The 20,510-nt window shown below is 36.6% G+C and overlaps 2 protein-coding genes and 1 long non-coding RNA gene across 6 annotated transcripts in view; 2 read left to right on the forward strand and 1 right to left on the reverse strand.

Annotated features, from left to right (window-relative positions):
* Positions 1-8,357: 8,357 nt before the first annotated feature.
* Positions 8,358-12,169, reverse strand: LOC132789260 (rab GDP dissociation inhibitor alpha). Its single transcript, XM_060797164.1, has 3 exons — positions 11,424-12,169; positions 9,858-10,333; positions 8,358-9,796 (listed from the first exon to the last, which is right to left on the reverse strand). Exons 1-3 carry the CDS (start codon positions 11,815-11,817, stop codon positions 9,335-9,337), a joined length of 1,332 nt encoding a protein of 443 aa, XP_060653147.1. The 5' UTR covers positions 11,818-12,169; the 3' UTR covers positions 8,358-9,334.
* LOC132789266 (uncharacterized) lies at positions 10,926-11,537 on the forward strand. The gene is made up of 2 exons (XR_009632689.1): positions 10,926-11,332; positions 11,396-11,537. It is a non-coding gene; the product is annotated as an uncharacterized LOC132789266 (long non-coding RNA).
* A 474-nt stretch (positions 12,170-12,643) lies between the features above and the next one.
* The window catches only part of LOC132798701 (phospholipid-transporting ATPase VA), a 30,689-nt gene continuing 22,822 nt past the window's right edge, over positions 12,644-20,510 (forward strand). For 2 of the 4 annotated variants that reach the window (XM_060810654.1, XM_060810657.1), the window contains exons 1-2: positions 12,644-12,780; positions 13,450-13,596. The gene's annotated coding sequence lies outside the window, so the exon portion shown is untranslated. Of the gene's footprint in view, positions 12,781-12,813; positions 12,900-13,449; positions 13,597-20,510 lie in introns of those variants that run through there. The other 2 variants (XM_060810655.1, XM_060810656.1) reach the window with 2 other exon arrangements.

Consider the following 20,510-nt stretch of genomic DNA (forward strand, 5'->3'; position numbering starts at 1 on the left):
TGAAAACGGAAAATGGCAGAGCATCCTTAATTGGATATTAGATTGATATAAATGCAAAAAATTCAAATAAATACAAATAATAGTCGATTTTTTAATGATCTCGCAAATTTCGAAATGATAATCGCAACGGAAGTCAGGTGGAATCACAGAAAAGTAGAACGTGTCGCAACCATGTTCGACCTTCAAAGTGAATCATCCTAACATGAACTTGACTCATTAGGAGCATTTAGAGCGATGTAGACCACTGTCAACATTAAGCCACCAGTAAGTCTGCAGCTTACAAAGTGTTGCTGTTGCTGTTGCCAGAGTTGCCAGGCGTCATTCGATGGTGCGGCGCCTCGTTATGTGTCAGATGCGAATGTGGAGAAGGAAATCGTCGGACGAACAACATGTCGCCCATTTAACGGAAATATTGAGCTTGCACTGGGGGAAATGGTGAGCATAAAGTCCGTGGTTGCCTTTTATCGATAGGCAAAGGGATCGGGTTGTGGGTGCAGAAGTAGACTGCGTGTAGGGAATGTCGAGTCGTTGTGGCGACGTGCAGAGAAAGAAAAAAGAAAACGCTTGCCATGTTCTCTGACACTTGAGCGACGTTCAAACGTAACGGAAATGAATTTTATGCTGCTGAGGTGCCAAAGAGCGTGGCACTAATAAAAAAAATATTGTGGCCAAAGTTCGCGGATACACTGTAAGTGTAACAGTTGCAGCTTCGGCCAGATACAGATATTGTATTTTCATAGATATGTATTATCAAAGGAAAGCAACAAATTTGTGTGCATTATTTACGCGCTGCTGGAATTTTATGCTAATAAATTACCAATATGCACGAAGGCAAAACTTTGCTTGCATGCAACTCCTCAACTCAGGTGTGGGCGGGGCAGTTTTCTATGCGAAACTGACAAGCTGCACAAACACAACTACACACACACACTACACACTCAGCCGCACACACAACGATAGGAACGCATTTATTATTTTTTGATATTTTTTGCACATGAAATAAAACGAAAAATCGAACTGTGAAAAAAGTCACAGACATGACAGCAACAATAACAACACCGGCAGCAAGAGTGAGCATAGTTCTGTGTGGGGGAGTCAACTCACAAATGTATGTGTGAGTTTGGTCCTGTGCTTGTGTGCTGTGCATTGGTTGACGCCAAAGAAATTTGGCGTCAGTTTTATGCGCAAGCTGCGAGCAGAAAAAAAAGGTAAAGGGCTGTAGAATGAGTTACAATGTGAGTGGGTTGAGGAATGCCTCAGACGAAGAGTAACAATGGCAAACAAAAATCCGGAAAAAATAGCAAATCGTATAAAAATAGCGGCAACATACGCAGCTCACACTTACACACACACATACACAGAGTCACATAAAAACAAAAATTGTGAATCGCGCTGGTGGCTAATGTGGCATTTGGCAGAGAGGCTTAAACCAAGCAGAGCTAATGGACGCTGACAACAAGACAGGCAACAAATTTGTAGACACTAATTGCAGCCAAAAATTGCAATATAAAATTTGGCTTGCAGATAGATTAATGAATACAACAACTAATTTAATGATCGATCATTTAATCGATCACACATAAATTTATCGATATTTCACATTGTGCTGCTGCGATAAACTATCGACAGTATTTCGAATCGAATGTGATGCTAAGCTGTATTTTTAGTTGACAGTATTTTTAGAAAACGGTCTTTCAGCAATTCAATTAACAACAAATTTATCTGTTAAATCGAGGTTTAATTTGAATTTCTTGGCTTCGTTTGACTTGTTGTAGCTCGTTTAAAATGGTTCTTCTGCTGCTGCAATTGTATACATTTTTCACGCCTGCCTGCACATGAATGCAGCAAGCAGAAGAATGAATGAAAGAATAGAAAAATGCAGAAATTTTTACGCTGCAACTCAAGTAGCTATCGTGCAAGTTTAGCACATAAGAGAGCATAAGTATTTTTTGGCTGGCAGGTAAATATGGCTGTCGTGGCAGAGATAACGCAACGGGAACGCCGTTCAACTTCAGCCATTTTTTGCTTCAGATGGCTGTGGGTAAAAAGGAGGCAAAGGGGCGTACGACAGTGCTTTGCATGTGTATATGTGTGTAACCAGAATTATGCATTTGATATTTTTGCAAAAGACATGTAGACAAGCAGCGCACACAAACAAAATCAAAGACAAATATTATTGAAAACCAAAATTTCAAGGTAAACACAGCTGCAAGCTGTGAATTGAGCTAAGAAGAGAGAGAGAGAGAAGGAGAGATGGAGGTTGCAAGCTGGGAGCTGATATCCCTTCGTTTATGTTTGTCTGCACTGCCAAGTGATGCGATTTTCGTAGCCAATATTTCAAGCTTCAGTGACAAATTTACAGTGCTGACTTTAAGACCATAACCAACGGCGTCTCTTAGCCATTTTTCTTGCAGGTATTATCAGGCCAACGGCATCGGCTGGACTAGCAGTAACAGCAATTAAGCTTCGCCCAAGCATCATCAGCATGAGTTCTGGTAATTTACAGAGTGTCGCAGAGTCTGTGGGCAATAATTCAGAGAGAGAGCGGGATATAGAGAAAGAGAGAGTCTGGCAAGCAACTGTTGCTTTGCCTTGCAGGACAGTGACCAAAAGAAATTATAGCATACTTATTGGCTGGCATATAAATGCAACGACAGCGGAAGTGAGAGAATGGTTGTCTAGTCAAAACGAGGTGAACGAGGTTAAATTTATTGGGTGCTAAAACTCAAAATGCAAGTCAGCGTGCCAAATTTGAGGACAACAAACTAAAATACGGCTTATAACTTATCTCTAGTTGCACCTTAAATAATCTCAATCTGGTTGCAGCTCTTCTATGATTTAACGTAAATGTACCAAAACTTAAAGATGCTGCACAGCTCTTTTGTGTGTGCTTGGCCCTTAAAGTTGCTTATGTTGTTTTTAATGTGGGCAAAAGCAAAGCGTTTAGCTGGTACTTGAATGGTGTAAAATGTGTCGTGAAGTGCAAATATTTAATTGCTAACAAATGCCAAAGGCGAGACAATTGGCGCCTGTGTGCATTGCATTTCACATCAAAATAATTGCATATGGGAGCCTCCAGGGCTGAAAGGATTTTGTGGGTCATTATTGTGCTGGTAACGACGACCCTGGCCAGTAATTAAAAGACCCTGCAATTTGTATGAAGTGCATGAAAATAAATACATCACTCTTAGTACTACTTAAATAAAGTAGATAAGCTGACAATTCGATTGATCTTTTATTAGAATGCTTACAGTCCTCATTTCACTTCTATTTCATTTGAAAATCTATATAAACTGAGTTCTTCAGCTGCTGCTGAGAACTGTTAATAAGCAGAGAGTTGTGATGTTGTTTACCAAACAAATATGCTTAAGTAAGTGCCCATTTTCATCATCTAGATTGTGCATTGCCGTCTTAAGTCCTGTCCTAAGCTTTCTTAACAGTTTTAACAGTCAAAGAGAGACAACTCAGTTATCCTCACTCAGTAACATCAGGGGTGTCTGTTAAGTGCCCCGTGGTTTCAGTTAACAGTGCCGAGCAGTGCGCTGTTAAATGTTCTGAAGGAACTGCTAAGAGAACTGTTAGCAATTAAGGGGGAAGCCAAGTGTTACGAATGTTTCTCTTTTGCTGTTAAAGCTGTTTCGCTAACTTACAGCATGTCAATGTTATTTAAAGTCGTCGGACGATATATAAAACTATTTAAAATATACATATGAGCAATTTGTTGATTGAACCTATTCATTTAATTTTTTTTAATTTTTTAAGTTTATCATATTTAAAAATAATAATTTATTTTATTTGTTTTTATAAGCATTTATTTATTCATTTTTGTTCACTTGAAGGCCCAATGTTAATTTTAAACTGTGTAACGTGAATTTGAGAAAGTCTATAATAAGTCTTTGTGGCCATTGTTTTTTAAAACTAATTAATATTATTGACATTTATAAAGCTAGTTCGGAGTTAAATACTGAAGAGCCTAAAATAAATAAAGACCAAATAAAAATTATATTTATACATCAATTTAATTGACCACCAGCGAGTTACCCAAGAGATTTATACAAATTGTGAATACCAATTTACGTTAATCAGTTAACAGAATAACAGTTAACAGAATAATGATGGTTAAAGAGGTATTTTAAAAGCAATTCAATTATAATTGTACAAAATTAATAAGTATTAAAAGTGTAAGTGACAAACCCGAAACAAGCATTAAAAATAAGTTTGTACATATAATATGCATATACATATGTAATACATTTATATTTATACAATATTACATTATTAACTTCTACGTTATGAAGGGCGTTTATAAAACTGTTTCAGCACTCTAAATAAAACTGTCAAGTAATTGCCCTTTTGATGTAATACAAATAATTAAAGTAGCTTCGTTTGTGTGCATTTAGTTGACAAAGCGATGGTAGTTTATTCATAAAATATGGAAAGAAAAGAAAATCCATATTTAATAATGCACTTTATAGCCGAAAATACTTAACGAGTCGCCTCAACGTGGGCTACGTCACAAGTTGCAAGACAGCTGCATGCCACCAATTTAATTAATCTGCACAAAATATGCAACGTTGCAAAAGTTTTCCCAGGCGCCGCAACACAGACACGCCTCCAGCCACACACACACACACACACATTGCCGCAGTTATAATGCTTGACACAAAAAGTGTAAGATAGAGTTTGAGTGTATGTGTGTGAGTGTGTGTGTGTTTGTAGGCGCCTAAAAGCAGACAACGGCAAACGGCAAAAGGAGCAAAAGCAGCAGCAGAAACGGCAATAAGATTACTTAATTGATTTAAATTTGCTTGTGTAGTGGGCTACAAGAGGCGTGCCAGGGGCGGGGAGGTGTTGATGGTTGCGGGGGGGGGGAAGGGGAGGGGATGGTGATGCTTGATGATGTTGCACAGTGCCGCATGCGATAATGAAGTTGTTGACAAGCTCTTGGCTAAAAGAAAATGTAAACAACAACAAAACAACAACAAGACAAAGACGAGAACGAGGATGAGGACGAGGGCGAAGGAGGAGCAGAGCAGAGTTTGGCTGCAACAAGGACGTCGACGCAGAAGTGCAAGTAATTGAAAAGCAGCAAAAGCAACAGCTGCAGCAGCAGCAACAACTGCAACAAAAAACAGCAGCAACATACTCGAGTAGTTGACGTTAGTTGCAGCTGCAACAGCTTCAAGTGCCGCACAGTGCACAAAGTACTATAAAGGGATTTCGCTGGTTGTGTTGTGGATGGAAAGTGTGGCAACGTGTCGTATGCGTTATGCCTTGTATAATTACATATAATTAATGGCATTACGCCTTAAGAATGCCTGGCTAACATATTCAATTTGTCAGCATATGTCACATTGCTCATACGCCCCATAAGCCAAATTCCGAATCGACACGACACGACGCGACACGACTCGAAAGCAGACACGACTTGTGATTCGTGTGCTAATCCACATCGGCTTCATTGTCACCATCAACTGACCCCAAAGGCGCCTTTGCTTTCTATTTTTGCGATTGCGGTTGAAGCTGCGGTTGCGGTTGCGGCTTCTGTTATTACGAGCCCAATGCGCCACACGTCACTCGGTTGCACGCTCGTTAGCATTAGCTGACCATCCACTATCCACTATTCACCATCCACCATCGACAAGCAGCAACTGCCACAGCAACTGCAACAGCAACAGCAACATGTCTGTCCTCAGAAGCAGCTTAGTCATGCCCAGCAGCAAGTCTCCCCCCTCCCTCTAACCACTCCTCCTGCTGCTGCTGTATGTGACTTGCATGCGCTGCAATGGGCGCCAAACTTTTGACTTCAATTTGCCCAGTTACAAAATTTACCAACACAAAACACAGAGCACACAGCACCAACAAAAAAATGGCCAAAACGAAGAGTGGCGAAAGACTTGCTTGGCTATTTGGTGGGACGTGTCCTGTGCTCAGTCTGCAATCATCCAGTGCAGCATCATTAGACCATGGATTGCAAAAAAAAAAAATGTCTTGAATCGAGGCTATTTGATAAATTCGAAATTTCTTTGCATTTTCATAAAAATATTATTTTACTAGCGACAACATTTAAAATAACATGTAAAAGAAATATAGTAAAAAGGAATCTCTTCATTATACCCGTTATACAGAATAACTTTGTGTTTCCAAGAAATGTGTGGACCGAAGGAGGCTTCTCCAACACTATTAAATAAATATATACACTGCCGCTTAACTGAATAGGTCCATGATCTCAGTGGTAGATATTTATCTATAATTCCTAAACCAGTTTTCCGATTTACATAATCTTATTTTTCTTTAATTCTTAAATTATATTAAAATTAAAATCTGAAGAAGTTTTTTTCAAAAACATATTATTTATTCCTTATTTATTTTTTCTTCTAAAAGCTTAACAAAATCAATGATTTTTGTTCAACCTAAAAAAATGCAAATTATATATAGTAAGTAACTTAAGACATTTTCATATTTTTGGCACATGGCTTATACTTAAGTACATTTCTAATGTAATTTTTAATAAGTTTAATAATGAGTGAATCCGCTGTTTTTCGATATAACTTCATATAAACGATCGGGAAGCGAGCTATACAAATTTTGCAAATTTAATTGCCGCAACTAAAATTGTTTTGCTATCAAATTGCCTGCCTCCTTCATATACCTTGCGCTATAGCAACCCCCATACGTTTTCCATTATATTAAAGTCAGGTGAATATGGGGACCATTCGAGCTGGTCCACATTATGAGCCTTAATCCATTCTTTTATTACTGTATGAATAGGAGCGTATATTCTTCAACAGAATATATAGCCATGTCGGTCTGTCCATATAAATACCTACATATATCTCAGAGACTACAAGGGATAGAGCTATAACTTGGGATCGATCAATCTGATACAATTTTTAAAAGTTATTAAAAGTTTTGTATGGCAAATTACGTATACTGCAAGCGGGTCCTATCTGCTTTGACTGACAATCTAGTATTTTATGTAGTACTACATCAATATACCAAGTAAGGTGTTCAGAATATTTTTGTATTTTGACGGTATTATAATTGTAAAAATAATACCACACTATTTTGCTTTTATTCAAAAAGGATGGCAGATATCTCGAAGTCGAGTAGACTCGACTATAGCTTTCTTACTTGTTTTATAGTAATTTCTTTGTGTCAGCTGACGACATTAATTTTCGTACGTGAATATGTTAAATGACTTTAATTTGCATAATGAAGAGAAAGTGTATGTTAAGCTAATGAAATGGTTGTAATTTACCAAATATCTATTCTATCTATTGTTTATTCAATTCAAATTATTATTAAAAAAAAAAAACATGAGGATATTATGAGTCGTTTAGTCGTTAGTTTGATTGAAGACTGATATATACACTTTTTAAGAACCGACTGATCTAAAAATTCTGCACAATTTACAAATTGTATTAAAGTTTGCTGCTGACGTTCTTTATTTTTCAATAGCCACCAAGATTGAGTGTAGGCTAAATGTTAGCTTCCGACTCTATCTGCTTCCTCCTCCCACTTGGACGGAAATTGAAAAAATGCACTCGGCATTTTGTTGGACAGTTCCGAGAAAAACTGTCAACGACAGCACTAAAACACAAATCCCACAAGCAAAGCTCGCTTCACATACACACATTCTATAGATGCAGCTCTCTCCGCTCCTCCCTTAATCCCAGCTGATGCGGGGTTCGTATATATGTATGTGAGTTGTGTCGTTCACATGCATTTTATTATAACATATTATATTTTCCCCCATTTCCCCTCTCTATACGCCTTCAAATGCCTGCCAAGCACTTGATGTGGAATTCGTAATTGTGTCGCAGATTTTCCTAGAATTACGAGTAACAAACCAACCACGACACTGATTTCTGATTCAAGTTGTTGAAGAGAAAGCAGATAGACAAGAGGTTTAAATTGTCCCAAGAGACTTTCTTTAAATTTTGTATTGCTACCTGGGAAGAAACTTTCTTTCACTTCTTGGTTATAACTCAAATCTCTAAACCACGCTCCATTGACTCTTTTCCCGCCTTGAGTGAATTCCCTTCGTTGTTCAGTATACATTTTTTTATTTGAATTTTTTTGTTTTTGAATTTTTATTAAAAATGTAAATTCTGAAAATGCGGAATACCATAGTTTTTGTTGATCTGTTCGCATATCGTATTTATATATATGGATGCACAATTAATGGTTGTGGTTGTTGTTGTTCATTTCATTTTTCACATGTTTACATTTTCCGCTGATTTAGTTTGATTTCATTTTCGATTCTTTCAGCTTAATTTTGAATTACAAAATATTATCTGCATTATGCGTGTACATATCATGGATTTTGCTTTTATTTAATTTTATTTTATTTATTTTTTTTTTTGTGATTTTTTGTTTATTTTTAAATATATGTGTCTTTGTGATTTCGCATGCACAAGTTTTTGTCGATCACAAAACAGAACCAAGCAACTATTGATAGCAATATACACATACATATACATATAGAATACATATTATATATAATATATAGTATATGGTGTTATACATATTTATGGTGTACAACTGAATTGCAAGCACATCGAGCGTAGTAAATTATGGGGAGCATTTCCTTTTTTTTTTCGTTTATTTGTATAGTATATAAACTTGTGTACGAAGCAGGAATCGAGTTTGGCCACTCAATTTATTTTGGGATTTGGTAAAGTGAGAAGTGATCGGGGAGTTGTGTTGCTTCATAGTGGAGGGTGATTATACATTTAATTTTCGTTTGCATTTCTTTATATTTGTGTTCACAACAATCAAATTTGGCTAATACAATGGTGATCTGAACTGAGTCTGCAATGTGTTTTCTTTCGTTATGTACTTTACTGCCGTATGTTTTTTGTTATGTTTTAATTATTTTAAATACTCGTATGTGTGTGTTATGTATATATTAATCTTCTAGGCGTATCCCAATATTGCGAAAAGCAAGCAATGTTTCTTTGTTTTTCGTTTGTTTTGATACATGTCTAAAATTGTATTCCACATAAAAGATGAGCCTTTTGTTTTGGCTAGATGGAAAAGCATGTTTCATGTTTTAATGTCGTAATACATTTGCATTTTCATTTTATTTAATTGGATATTTAAATCGCTTTTGGTTTTTATTTCATTTTTGTTTCTTATTTCTCTTTTTTGGCAACGGCCGCACAACGATGTTGAAAATATATTGTTTATAATTGATGTTGTTGTTGATGTTGTTTCAGTTGTTGTTCTTGAGCTGGAAATCGCCGTATCGTCCTGACCCATGCCAAATGCCGCAAGCGCGCACCCATCCACCAAAGTATGAAATCGAATCCTTCATTTCCTGATCCATTTACTGATCCTCATCGCCGAGCTCATGCTTAATCTTGGAGAAATCGAACGTCTCGCCAGTACCGCGCTTGAAGATGTTCAAAACATCGAGGCAAGTGGTCTCAAAGTGCGTGGTCGCGTCATAAGATTCCGAGATGAATATTTGAGACTCGAGACCATCGTCAATGGGCTCCAAATAATCCGAAATAGTGACGAACTTTTGTGCGATTGGCTCCAGTAAATCGAGACCGGGCTTGATCTCAGCTTCTGGGTTCTCGGTTTCAACTGTGGTCGAGACCATGCCCACAAACCAACCCTTGGCGGCCACCTGATGGGTTGAGCTGACCAGTGAGACATAAATGTCCGATTTGCGACCGACTTGCTTCTGTGGAATGATGATTTGAGTGGAGAGACCATCCTTGGTGCTGGCCACCGGATGATCCAAGATGCAAATGCAGCGAATCACCTTGCCACGCTTGCGCACCTGTGTAATGGAGAAATAAAGTTAGAAAAGGGTAATGCTTAACTATTGATGTTGGACTAACCTTGTCGGGCACATAGCTGGGATCGCAGTAAACCTGCTTGCACTTGGCGATCTCATCGCCAGAGCGCACACCAACCACTTTGCCGCCTTCGCCCAAAACAATCTCGTCAATTGGCTTGTCCAGCATGTAGGTGCCACCATAGATGGCCGATAGACGGGCAAAGCCCTGTGGCAGCTCGCCGAGACCGTACATGGGATACAGATATGGCGATTTGCCATATCTCGCTAGCGAGTCCGAGTACAATTTAATGCGACGAATGGTGTTGACAGCCGGCTCGTTAAGGTACTCGTCATCACGGAACAGCGCCAGCGCATGGCCAGTGAAGTCCTGGGTGTTCTTGTCCAGGCCGAACTTGTCGTACAGTCCCTGCATGTTGGCTTTGGTGGGATCAAAGTCCTTCCAGGTCTTTGGGTCATCCTCTCTAAAGTCTTGCACGTAGATCAAGAAATTGCGGAAGCGCCGCTTCTCAAACATACCTGGCAAGGGGGGAAGCATAAGAAATAAAACAGTAGCGTGAGTGGAGTATGTAATATATACTGCTCAACAGGACGTGTCGTTTTTTTACCCTAGCGAGAATTTGACAAACCTCTAATTGACGGCCAAAACAACCACCAGACCAGCTAAATGACGTCATGCAGTCATATGTGCAGCATACACACACACACACAGACATAAGTAGTTACTATAATAACGGCTCATTGTGAAAGGGTTCAATGCGCCTTGCGTGCCTACATTTTATGGCCAACTCACAAAATTGGCAACAGCCACATGGAGGAGAAATTTGCAGCAAATAGCAACAAAAAACAAATAAACAATTAAAAATGCAGCGTGATTGGCCAATTGCCTTTTGTAATAGTCCCCAATTGTTTAAACAATTTCAGACAAAACAAGCAACTTAATCGCAATAGCGACAGCAGCAACAATAACAACAACCACATTACACAGGTGTTGAAAAATGAATCAGCGCAACGGTTAATTACTTAAAACGTGAGAGCAGGGTTGCCATATGGGCCATCGCTTCAAACAGCTGGCAACACTTGGATTCTAATTGGTATTAAATACATAAGCACTCAGCCGCATGCTCATGTGAGTGTGTGTGCGCAGAGTAACAAAAATAATGTGTTTATTAATCTTTCTATTAGGCTGTACACGTTTAATCGCAATTTATGATGACGATATGAAGAGTACAGCATCAAAAAGCATAGACGAAATCCGTAATTCTTGCAAAAAAAAAGGGCAGCAGGAAATAAGGCGGCTTTAAAAACTACAGGCACACACACACACACAAAAAGAGAGAGACTCGCACACACATTTCGTACAAACATACATAGCGCACACAGCAGGGCAACTACAAATACGTGTCACAGTCGCAAACCAAAAACAACACCAGCGAGTGCCATTCGCCGAATGTAAGCCGAGACAAAGAAATATGGAGAAAACGCAAAAAGGGGGGAGCGCCGATAAGAGCGAATTATGTATGTACTCATCTACATCGAATTTTCGCAGTTCGTGGAAAACTACATATATTTACATTGTAGTACATAATTCGCAGTAAACTTAACTTACCCATGAGATCAGATGCCAGTGCCTCCTTTTGATCCACTGGCACTTTGGAGATTTTTCCACCCTTGTAAACGTAACTGCCCTCAATTGACTTGAACTCCAGATAACGGGTAACGCCCGTGTGTATCAAAAGTTTCACCAATTGTCCATTGGCCATCAGAAACTTGGGAATCAAGTCCACGTTCCAGTCGCGGCCACGCCCGAATTTCTCACCAGGCGCCTCCAGACCATAGCGTTGAAAGAGCTCCTCCAGCGGCGTAATTGAGGCTGATTCGCCGCCATAGTATTTGTTGCGATCAATATGCAGGACTTTCTTGCCCGACACGGAGAGCATGCCGCTCAATATGCACTCCTTGAGGCCGGTGCCCAGAACTATCGCGTCGTATTCCTCATTCATGTTAGCGTTTTTTTTTTTATTACAATGAACCAGCTACTTTATAAATCAAAAGAGATTTTCACTTAGCGACGTTGCCGACGTTTTTACAATTTTCGCTCAATACAATTTTCTCTACTCGCTCGAAAATGCCCAACGTCTTATGTTCTGTCTACGGTTTTATGTTATTTTTGCCGTCTGGCCATACTGAACATAACAGATGTTAGCGTAACAGAATGTGCACTCGCTGATTTTTATGCGTGCTGCCAACCGCAATTAAACAGTTTGAGAGCTCATACTTATTCGGCGCTTAATTTAAATTAGCGGGCGGGACGAATATTTAAAACCAAAAGCAATTAATTATAAAAAAAAACAAACGACATTGAACATAGAATTTGAACTATAGTTGATATAAAACTAATGTAATGCTAGATGTTGCTAAAAACAAAATTTCATATAAATCATGAGCTACATTGTTACTGAAATTCAATGAACAAACATTAATCAGCTTAAATGAAGTATTAAATTATTTATCATTTAATTTATTTATGACAATTTTATATTGATTATTGCACATAGTGCCACCCTAATCAAGACTTCCAGGATATACAAAAAATTGTAATTGAAATAACAACTTTGAATTATTATGAAATGAATGAAGACCAATATTCATTCATTTTTTAAATTTTGCGCATTGTCGATGGTTAACAAAACTGTTTTAATAATGTGGCCACAAATTGTGCATAAAATACGTTTAGTAATAAAATACCAAATACTTAGGGAATCTATATTTTTGGTATTTTTGAAAACTCTATTTGCTACCACGTTGTTGGTCAGTCAAAATAAAACATTGAACGAGTCGGACGCGATTGTTGTTATTATTTTGGTTATTACTTTTGTGTCGTCGTTTGTTGTTTCCTTGTGTTGCGGAAGAAATACATAATAAGTTGTTTTAGCTGCTCTTCAACTAAATTTACAAGTTGCAATGTAAATACTTTTATTCTTTTAATTCATAATTACAAGAAAATTGATAAATAATAAAACAGCGTTAGCATTTAATGCTAACAAAACACACCAGTGAGCAGTGTGTGTTGAGTGTTTTTGGTGTATGTGAAAAAGTGAAAATGCAATTTAGGCCAAAATTGTATTGAAATTCTTAACGACAACAACAGAAACAGCAGCAACAGCAAATTCGTGGCAAATTTAAAGAGTTCCAAGCCACTACAAGAAATACACACATATATACAATCATACATACATATAATATATATATAAATAAGTGTGTATGAGTGGTCTGTGCGAGACGAAAGCGGGAACGGGACGGAGCGAAAAGTGAGCGGTTCGTTCTCTCGCTCGCAGTGTTGTTGTGTTGTGTTTTGTTGCGTGTTATATGTGTTGTGTGGTGCGAAAGTGTATTAGGAAGGCAAACCATAATTAAATTTATTAATTGAAAATTATTTGAAATGAAATTGAACGCCAATTGCAAGGAATTACTACCGCAGTCTACGTCACCGTCATCCGAATTGCAATTTTAATCAATTCTCTTGTTTTATTGCTTTTTGCTCCTGTTCTTGTTGTTGTTGTTATGCTGACCTCGTCGGTTAAAAATTGTTGTTGCTATGCTCAAAAATCTGATCTCTTTTTCAATAAAAATAGCAATATATTAATGTGATGTATGTGAGCAGAAATTAAGAAAATTAATTCACAGAGAAAAAAGTGCTAAAGAGAATTACCATATCAACATTTTTAGACAAAACCCGCATAAAGAACATTTTTGCTGTATTTTGTTGTGTTTCATTTTGGGTAAGTTTTAAAAACAAGTTTTCGTGCTAAATTGACTCTTCCATTTGATTTGCACTCTATGTAAGCTTAAGCTGAATAAACTCAGAATCAGACAGTAGAGCAACAACAAAAAAAACGAGTTAGTTGCTAAGAACCAGTTACTCAGTTACTCCAAGCAGCCTCCTCCTCTCCCACTCCCCCTAACGAGCGAGTCTTTCTTTACCTGACTCGCGCCGCAGCTTCTCTCACTCACTCGGAGAAACACAATTACACATCCATTCATATGCATGTCCGTCTAAATGTGTGTGTATTGAGTTTGCAGCATTGCCTCTTTCCCTTTTCTTGTACCGGCATTCGATAAACAAACACACAGAAAATAGCGTTTAGTTCTATCGTCTTCACTTAATTTATCGATAGAAACGAGTTACACCCATTTAATTATCGATATTAGTTACCATATAAAGTGTTGCGTTCTTCTACAGGGTATCACTTGTTTTAATATTTGTAGTTATTTTATTTCTGACGTTGCCAAATCAAACAGTGGGCAAAAAATGTAGCGACTATGTAATATGTAAATAAACAACAGCTGATGCAATTGGGGCATACCCAATCGGCAAAATCAGTCAAACCATAGTAAATGACGACGTACGATTCGATTTCCAGTATCTCTATCGTAAACCAAAAGTTTATGTCAGTATGACTCTTTGGTATGAAATCTACCTGGGCAAACCGCATTTTGCGTATATTTCTTTTTTTTTACAGATTTTACTGACTAGCTCAATGTGCGGCGTCTTCTAGCTCGATCTTTGTCTGTGTTTGTGAGTCGGTATTGCAACATGCTGCTGCTTCTTTCACGCTCTTCTCAATTTAGTTCAACGTCGGTTGACGGACGTTATTCTGTTAATTGCATCCGTGGCAGCACTCAGAGAAAAACTCAAAAGTTATTTGAGAAGACTTTGTAGAAATAATAATAGATTGCAGATAATTTAATAGCATTATGAATTGATACAATTTCTTAGTTATTTGTGATAACACCATCTTATTTTATTAAATTGAATTTATGTTTTTATTCTTTCAAAAATAAATAACTTGAAAACATCTTAATCAGCCTTACATATTGCGTTTCAAGATTAATAAAAAATAATACACCTTGTTCCCAGCTGACCAACATATCTTTAATCTTAATCTCGCGTAGGTTCGCTTCAAGTTCTTCGTTTTTGAACAATTTTTCTTTGAGTGAACATCTGTGCATTGAGTGACTGACTGTTAACCGTTTTCGCGCTTGTCGTTGGCGTTGTCGTTTTTTCTGTTTGCCTATGCAATCTATTAGACGATCTCAGCAGTAGTAACAACACAAGTCTCAGTCCCAGACCCAGGGGATGTGCTCACTTCCAGTTCAGTCACAGCCCCACAATCTTGCTTTGCTTTGTTGTTCGTGTGGCCGCAGTAACCGTTAACGTGGCGCAGCCAATTGACTCCAATTCCAATTGCTGTCGCTGCAGCAGCAGCAAAGCAAACGGAAGCGTTAGCCTCTTTGGCTTGTCTACCTAACATATATATGGAACTCTGAGACTGAGACAGCCAGACATCCCATTCCATGCCGTTCCATTCCGTTTAGTTGGTTTGGTTTTACTGCTGTAATTATTTTCAGTATTTGTCTATTTTAATGACCACATTTGCGTACCATCATCAAATACAATATACTACTATGGCAGTCTATATACTCGCTGCATACTTATTGTGTACATTTTGACGCGATTTACGAGCGGGTCTTATCACCTTATCCCATTACGAACTACCGAATAACGTCGTATTCGCTTAACTTTTTTTGTTTGTATTTTTATAGTATTGTTAGTATGCGTGTATTGGTCCCTCTTTCTCTCTATCTCTATCTCTCTCTCTCTCGCGATAAGCCCAATCGTAGTGGGGTAAATACGTATACGTGGCTGGCATTTCCAGCGAATTTTCTTATCAATATCTAGTTCCGTTCTATCTGAGAGTATTCTATGACAGCATAGTGTGAAGTGCGTTTGCACTTTTATTCATTTTAACGCCCAGTGAATCGATTGACGTGTTATATATACATATATCTGTACATATTATATTGTATGTTTATAGCAGCAAGCTTGTCTCCTGTTAGACCTGCCCTAAGTTAATGAAGGCCCTTATCAACTAGCATCGCGATAAGACGACAATGAAATGCTCAATGCTCAATGAATTGATCAAGCCAAATGTTGGTATAATTAACTCTTTTAATCAAAGTTAAAGGTATCGTTAAATGGAATAAAAATCTATTTTTTTTTTGAGAAATTGAAATAATTGGAGTGCTTTATAATATTTATAATTGTGTTGTCAGTTGCACAAAATATATTTACTTGACTGGAAAAGATTGGCAATGTGAGACGACTTTTTTAAATTCTCTTCATTGATTAGATTGTCTTTGGGGTCGTTTTTATAGCACCTATATTTTAGTACAGCTCCGTCGGTTTAGCTTGACTAAAAAAGATAAGAACGCATTTATAGATCATTTGATGGTATTCATGCTGATAATGCAAATTTTCTAAGTTTATTTCGTTTAAAAAAGCAATAAAAGCTATTATCGGAAATTGCTCCAATTTCTGATATCATGAATAATAGTTTATCTATTTGTCGATTAAATTCGCAATTTCTATTCAGTATAGGATATAAAAGTGTATCAAGATTTGCATACAAAACAGTTCTATCAACTCATCATTCTACCCACATTTAATCCACTTTTTCAGGTCACATTTACATATTTATCTATTTATGGTACTCTCTTTACTTTTGTCCAACACAAAAGTTAAAATGAGTTATCGCCATGAATTGTAGTTTTCTTATTTTATTTTGAAATCCACGTTCCGGCCTCGCCCCCTTTTTGTTCTTTAATTGGCAATGTCAAAAATTGAAAAATTTGAATATCTTTTACAAAATTTGCACATCCGCTTTTTGGCAATTTGCATTATTTCATTTCGTTTCGTTATCCGGTTGTGTTTTTGTCCAACATGATTAATTGCCACAGATTACTCGTTTCTTATTTCTTATGCTTGTGATTGTACTTCATCAGCAACAGTTGCTCATTTCTTATTTTTTATGTTTTTGCTTTAGCAGTTTTTACAGTTTTCTGGACTGCCACTTCTTGCCACATCCCGCAGCTATCTATGTTTTGCCATCAACTTTAATGACTTTAACGTCTAATATAATTTTCTATTGGCAGTAAAAGTGAAAGAATGGGCGATGCTTTATGTCTGTCTCGCCCTTTCCTTACACGAATTGCACATTGGTTCTAAACAAAGAAAGACAAATATATTTCATCGTTTACATTTACAGTAGAAAAATATTGAAATTCGTTATGACAAAAATATTGTTATTTTGTTTGTTCCATCTTAAATATACACATATCAAGAAATTATTCTCATCTTGTATCTTAATACAAGTTTATGTGTTTTAAATAAATATGTTTATCTTATTTATGTTTATCTTCTTTCTGTGTTTGGTAGATCGATCAACAAACAACAAATTTGCATCTTATATAAATAACTTTGTTCTTACATAAATTTGAATAAATATGATTAATCGCCTCAGACTGAATTGGAGCGAGGGAGAAAAAAAAGAGAAATGAGACTAATTGAATTAATTTATATGTTAATTTGTTGTGTCATATTGCTCTTGGGTATTCAGACTCATCTGGACCAGGTGTCCCCCAGCCACAGCGCCCCCACAAGTAGCTGTCAGTCAGTCAGACAGTCCAATAAACTTCTCCACAAACCAAATTGAATGAATAGCGCCTCTGCCCCGACCACGCCCCATTCCGCTCAACCCACCCCCCTGTCAACAGCTACTAATTAGTCGTGCAATTTGTTGTTGTTGTCTCTGTTGTTTTCTCATATTTCGATTTCGCAGTTTGTCTCATCGGCGATTCTCACGCGCCCATGGAATATTTCCCATGTGGTGTCACATGCAACACCTCCATGTTTGATGCCATTGTTTGAATACGTTTCGGAAATGAATAGGTGCTCTAGGTGCACATATAGTTTTTAAAGTTCAACCTATCGTTGTTGACTTATTTCTCTTAAATTACTGCTAATCTTATCAGCGAAATTATTCTTTAGCAATTTCTCAATTTGAAAAGAAACTTTCGAAGCTGTATGAGTAATATATTTAAAGAAGGCTTAAGTGTAAATTGAACTGTACAAATACAATCACATATACTTAAGTATTCTTATCGGAGTCATTAACAATTGTCGTCAATGACAAAAAGAACAACAACAAATTGTCAATGTGAGAAATTAATCTCTTGACCGTTAAATGGTAACAGCTGGCAGGGCTCAAGTGATTCAAGTTTTACATACAAACATATATGTATATATGTATGTACAAATAAATATGTATACCTGATAAACAAAAAAAAAAAGAATCAAGAGTAAAATTCACTTTCTGTATTCAGCAAAGCATTTTGAATAAAAATATAATTTTGTTTTCCGTATTCTAAATTATTCGTTCAGTTATTTAGGTTATTTAATAGATAACATTGTTAAATTGCCAAAGAAAAATATTAAATTCTTTTAAATATGAAAAAATGAAGAACTCATAAACATGCTCAAATGGAATTAAAAAATTTGCTTATTATTTGCAAATTTTTAAAATTTTTGTTCCAATCTAATCCTACGTCATAAGGCAGCTGAAACAACAGCAATTTGCTGTGTTCAAAGCATCGTTGAGTAAATATTCCACTGAAATATTTATATTTGTATCACGCTTTGTGAGTGTGTATTTTAGATATAATTAGGCAGTAATGTGATAAATCCCTTCAACTTTATACTTAACAAATATTAAGATGAAAAGTAATTATATGAAATACAAATGTACGAAAACATCAAATCAGATTCATATATTAACTTAATCGTTCCTTTGAAGTTGTATCTTTTTCAATTGGAAAACTGACAGACTTCAGAATCATAGAGCATTGAAGTGTAATTTGTCTCTTGTTGCCTAGCATTGGGTAAATATATTGATTTGACTCTCCAGGGCACATCAAATTATTCATTTTAATTGCGACATTTTCGAAAACGTCAACATACGAAGATATCGATCTGGGCTTTGACTGACTAAATGCAATTATTTGTAATTTCTGTATAAACAATTCAAATATAATGAGGAAAACTCATTGCTTTAGTTTATCTTGCTTTATAATTTAAAACATAATTCCACATTTGTTTCGTGTGTATTACATAAAACGTATCTCTTTCTCATTTTGTATATTTCACATAATTTTAATTTCAATATATATTAATTCATTGATATTATATAAATTAAGTAAAGTGTATACAAAACATATATGTATGTATGTATTGTATATTCAATAGGTATCTTCTAGTCCAGCAAACATTTGCACGTATATGTTTTAGTATTGCGTTAGCAATTTATACTCTATAGCTTATAAATTATTTTATAATTACTTTGCCCATAAATGTGTTTTCAATGCAAGGTTAATCGATGATTGAACTGAAGCGTATAGCAAATTACACTTTTCAACGAAAATAAATAATGTGTGTGTTCGTTCACGTATAATGCGCAAGATTAAAAACCAAAAACAATACAATAGTCTGAATACTTATTGAAAACAAAACCGCGCAATTTTCACCTGTTTCCCCACACAAAATGCTGAGAAATGTTATAAACGCCGCACTTATTTGCCAGATGTCGATGGCCACTATAAACGTATCTAGTTGTTCGTATGTATCTCTCAGATACATGCGCCGCACAGGCCACAATATTTGTTTTATTGAAAATACAATGAACCTTACAACGGCGCATATTTATTTTTGCCCTTCCGCCCAGCCTCCATTTCCCTCTCCTGACCTGCGGTGTATCCCCTTCCCTCTCTCCAGAGTCCCGCTGTGGCCTATTGATAACCAATTTTGTATTTTCCTGAGGCTTGGCATTGTTTATCTTTTAAGTTTATTTCGCATGTGCGTTTTATGCTCTTACTCTGCCAGCTTCGTTTCAGCAGCTAAAAATAAATCCAATTTGTGGCCGGCAAACCAACCAAACCATCCACCCACCAAGAGCAAAGCAAAAGCAAAGCAAGCACTTTGAAGTCAAACCACACTCAACCACACACAAACTGAATTGAACTGATTTAAGTGGTTTGCACTAATTAGTTAGTGTGCGAATGCGTGTGGTGAACCATGAAGAACTTATCAGCCAGCTTTTAAGTCGTTAAAAGTTTGTTCAAAATTGGAGTGTAACTATGGTATAGCTGTCAACTGAAAGAGAAACCAAGATAATGTACTATACCCATTTTGAAGTAGCTTTATCATTTTGTAATGTGCTTGGTAACAGTTTATTATACCCGTTACTCTTAGGATAGAAGGGTATTTTAACTTTGTGCCTGCAAGAAAATTTATGTAACAGGCTGAAGGAGTCGAGACGACATAGCAATGTCCGTCTGTTCGTATGAAAGACTCGATTTCACAGACTATGAAGGATAGAGCTAGTATAGCTACATAGAATAATAATTTATGATAAAATTTGAAAATTTGGTTGCGATAAAAATTATAGAAGTTATTCAAGAAAAACTTTTGTATTGCAAAAAATTCCTACTGCAAAAAGGTCTTCTTAGTATATTTTGTACTTCATGGTATATTTTGATTGTAGTGCAATATTGAAATACCAAATATAGAATTCGGTGTATTTAATATGTTGTGGTATATTTTTAGTATATTTGTTAAATTGCGGGTATTTTACAGTCGTGCACGCTAGACATTTAATGTATCATACATATATTTGAGGAAATACTTATTTATTCAAATGAGTTTAATTTCTTTTACAAATTTCGTCTGCCAAGTTAGTTATCCCTGTCCTTTAACTATACAGTATTGATCTGTGAATGAACTTTTGTATTTTCTTTTCTT

Source organism: Drosophila nasuta, chromosome 2L (genome assembly GCF_023558535.2).
Source record: "Drosophila nasuta strain 15112-1781.00 chromosome 2L, ASM2355853v1, whole genome shotgun sequence".
NCBI classification, from domain to species: domain Eukaryota; kingdom Metazoa; phylum Arthropoda; class Insecta; order Diptera; family Drosophilidae; genus Drosophila; species Drosophila nasuta.

Excerpts from the sequence above, each read along its gene's own strand:
- LOC132789260 (XM_060797164.1), bottom strand. The coding sequence starts at position 11,817 with ATGAATGAGGAATACGACGCGATAGTTCTGGGCACCGGCCTCAAGGAG. Across the intron at positions 10,334-11,423 it reads ACTGGCATCTGATCTCATGG|GTATGTTTGAGAAGCGGCGC; the intron begins GTAAGTTAAGTT and ends CCCCCTTGCCAG. Across the intron at positions 9,797-9,857 it reads CCAGCTATGTGCCCGACAAG|GTGCGCAAGCGTGGCAAGGT; the intron begins GTTAGTCCAACA and ends TCCATTACACAG.